This window comes from Acanthisitta chloris, unplaced genomic scaffold (genome assembly GCF_000695815.1).
Source record: "Acanthisitta chloris isolate BGI_N310 unplaced genomic scaffold, ASM69581v1 scaffold36326, whole genome shotgun sequence".
Taxonomy (NCBI): domain Eukaryota; kingdom Metazoa; phylum Chordata; class Aves; order Passeriformes; family Acanthisittidae; genus Acanthisitta; species Acanthisitta chloris.
The window spans coordinates 15,717-19,004 of NW_008677281.1; the positions used below are offsets into that span (position 1 = coordinate 15,717).

General features: G+C 40.9%; 1 protein-coding gene across 1 annotated transcript in view; it reads left to right on the top strand.

Moving 5' to 3' along the window:
• LOC103803851 (cullin-4A) overlaps positions 1–3,288 on the top strand; it is a gene marked incomplete at both ends in the record, with an annotated part of 25,650 nt that overhangs the window by 15,668 nt on the left and 6,694 nt on the right. The window contains 3 exons of the mRNA XM_009076430.1: positions 184–266; positions 1,822–1,889; positions 3,225–3,288. The exon at positions 3,225–3,288 is cut by the window's right edge and continues 73 nt beyond it. Coding sequence (XP_009074678.1) covers positions 184–266; positions 1,822–1,889; positions 3,225–3,288 — 215 coding nt within the window. The remainder of the gene's footprint in view (positions 1–183; positions 267–1,821; positions 1,890–3,224) is intronic.

Below are 3,288 nucleotides of genomic sequence, written 5' to 3' on the forward strand. Positions count from 1 at the left end.
GCGCCAACCCTGGCAGTGTTCACAGCCAGGTTGGATGAAGCCTTGACCAACCTGGTGTGGTGGGAGGTGTCCCTTCCCAGGGCAGGGGATTGGGACTAAATGATCTGCAAGGTCCATTCCAACCCCTAAAATTCCACCTTTCATTCCTTTGGAGTTGAACTTGTCATTCTCTTGTCTCACTAGGTCCCAGAATATCTTCACCATGTCAATAAACGTTTGGAAGAAGAAGGAGACAGAGTAATAACCTACTTAGACCACAGTACACAGTGAGTACAAATTTTGTCTTTCTCAGTGTGGAAGTCAAGCATCCTTCATCAAATTTTGTGATTACCCATGGTTGTAGAGACATGGAGATTATGTCTACATTATCTTCCAGGTATTATTTATTGACAGTGCTATGAACCATTACTTGATGGTTCATCTTGGGTTTTTTTAAGACTTTGTTTATGTTCAAAAGGATTTTTAAAAAAAATATAAATATACTTTCAATAAGAAGGCAGAAATTTGTCCAGAATTATTAATCCTGTATATTGCAGTTAACAAAACATTATGTAAGAACTCTCAAATTTGCATTATAAAAATAGTGGCTGATTTTAGCCATTCATAGAATCATCAAGGTTGGAGAAGAGCTCTAAGGTCATAGAGTCCAACCATTAACCTGTCACTCTCAGGCTGTTATCAGTACATTCAGGTACTGAGGACAAGCTTAACCACAAATCCATTGTGGGAAAGACTCATTAGGAAAAAAAAACCTTAGAAAATGAGAGTTAAATTATGGCTTTGGAGAGACGACATGAGCAGTTCAGGATGTGAACTTACCAGCAGATCAGCTTTGGTGCAGCTGCTGCCAATGTACTGTGTGAGGTCCTTTGTCCTTTTCTTCACTTGGGTTTTGAGTAATAGGACTGGGATATTGCCCAGGGAGGTGGTGGATTCACCATCCCTGGAGGTGTTGAAGAGGCATCCAGATCTGGCACTAGAGGATCTGGTTTAGGGTTTAGGGGTTCCAGCAGTGACAGGTTAATGGTTGGACTTGATGATCTTAGAGGTCTCCTCCAGCCTTGATGGTTCCATGATTCTATGAATCCAAGGTGAGCACATCTCCTCTAGGAAATCTCACTAAATATTCTGAGAACCAGCTTTATAGAACTCAGCTCTGGAAGAAATGGTTATTGTCCTGTTGTCACATTGTAAGCAGCAGTAGAAGCTTAAACATTGACATTAGTTATCCCTTTGCACTTCAGGCATTTCTTTCATCTTTTAGGCTATGAAAGATATAAAAGAAAACTTCCTATTATTTTTCAACCCTGTCTAAAGTGAATGTATCAAACCAGTACTTGATTAGTAGCCAAAAGTAGGGAATATTCAAGGACAAATTTAAAATGTTTGGCAAATTTGAGTCTTTTTCTTCTAATTCCATTTAGGTTTTTGTAGGGGCATAACACAATTAGATGAAAAGTTTGACTTGTGAACATCCCCAGTGTGTATTGTGTTGCTTTAGGGTTCAAACCCCTGGAGGTTTTTGTTTGGTTTTATTTGGTTCCTTGTTTGTTTCCAAAAGTTGACATGACTTTTTTCCCTGTAATGCTTTTGTATTGACTTTTGCTGTCTGAGCTTCTCTCTTCTTCTAAGTGTCCAAACCAGAATTTATTTGATGACATACCTTTTTTATTGTTGTCTTTCTTGTCTCATATCATGTGTGACATTTCCACCTCCATTTGTAGCCTCTGTTTTAAGTAGAAAATTGTATTATAATGTGAGTTGTACACAAAAACACTGTGACAGGAGGAAACCCTAATATGCTTTTCTTGCCTGATTTAGGAAACCACTGATTGCTTGTGTGGAGAAGCAGCTACTAGGAGAACACTTATCAGCTATCTTGCAAAAAGGTATTTTTCTCCTTTAATTAGTTATCTTCCATAAGCAGTGGATTCTCATACCCTGCAGTAGCTGTGAATTCCGCAGCTTTTACTTTAGGTGGTAGCCATGGGAAAAGCTTCCAGAGGCACAAAAACCAACACTATGATTGTTACATCCACTGGGACTCGTAAATTGTCTATGTGGAAATAGTTGTCTAAAATATAAGTGCGTATTTGTCGAGGTTGCTGAGCATCTATATCTCTTCTGACTTGCACGAGTGGGTTTAGGAATTAAACCTTTGGAACTGCTTGTTTCCTGGAGCTGTATCAACTTCTAAATGAGAGCTGCAGTCACTGTTGTAGCTTCTTTGGAGTGACAGTGGATGAGAAGCTCCCCAAGAGCTGCAGTGTGAGCTCAGCCCAGAAAGCCAATGGAATCCTGGGCTGCATCCACAGGAGTGTGGGCAGCAGGTCAAGGGAGGTGATTGCTCCCCTCTGCTCTCCACAGTTCTGGTGTCCTCAACATAAGAAGGACATGGAACTGTTGGAGCAAGTGCAGAGGAGGCCACAAAGTTGCTAAGAGGACTGGAGCATCTCCCCTCTGAGGACAGGCTGAGGGAGTTGGGGCTGTTGAGACTGGAGAAGAGAAGGTTGTGTGGAGACAACTTTGAGGGTGTTGAGGCACTGGGATATTGCCCAGGGAGGTGGTGGAGTCACCATCCCTGGAGGTGTTGAAGAGGCATCCAGATCTGGCACTAGAGGATATGGTTTAGGGTTTAGGGGGGTTCCAGACAGGTTAGTGGTTGAACTCGATCGTCTTAGAGATCTCCTCCAGCCTTGATGGTTCTATGAATTCCTAGCACATTCCTAATCTAAAAGCATGGCTCACCATGCTCCACAGAAAAAAAAAATCTTGCAAAGAATTTATCTTTACTTTAAATCTGGGGCAGTTTACTTAGCTTACTGTTTTCTTAAGAGGTTCTTGATAAAACCGTACCCTTCAAATCAAGCTCTCTGCGTAACTTCTCTGCAAAAGGCTTGTCAGAGAACCATCAAGGTTTGAGGGGACCTCTAAAATCATCGAGTCCAACCATTAACCTGCCACTAATGGTTATCAACTTGTTGAGAAAGTAATTCAGTTGCAGTATTTTCTAAAATATTATCCCATAAATCATTTCATCCAGTTTAATCAAGAGAACATCTCACTTGCTTCCAGAAATCTAGTCTTAAAACCTTCATACTTTCTGAGCATACTGGAGGGAGAGTCTTGTCTTTGGGTGTATTTCACAGAGATTTCTCTGCTGTCTTTCCAACTGTATTTATGCGTCTGTATTCAAATTTGCTCTTCTCATTGACTTTTTTTAGGGTTTGAGAACCTGTTGGATGAAAACAGAATATCAGATTTGACCCAGACATACCAGCTGTTCAG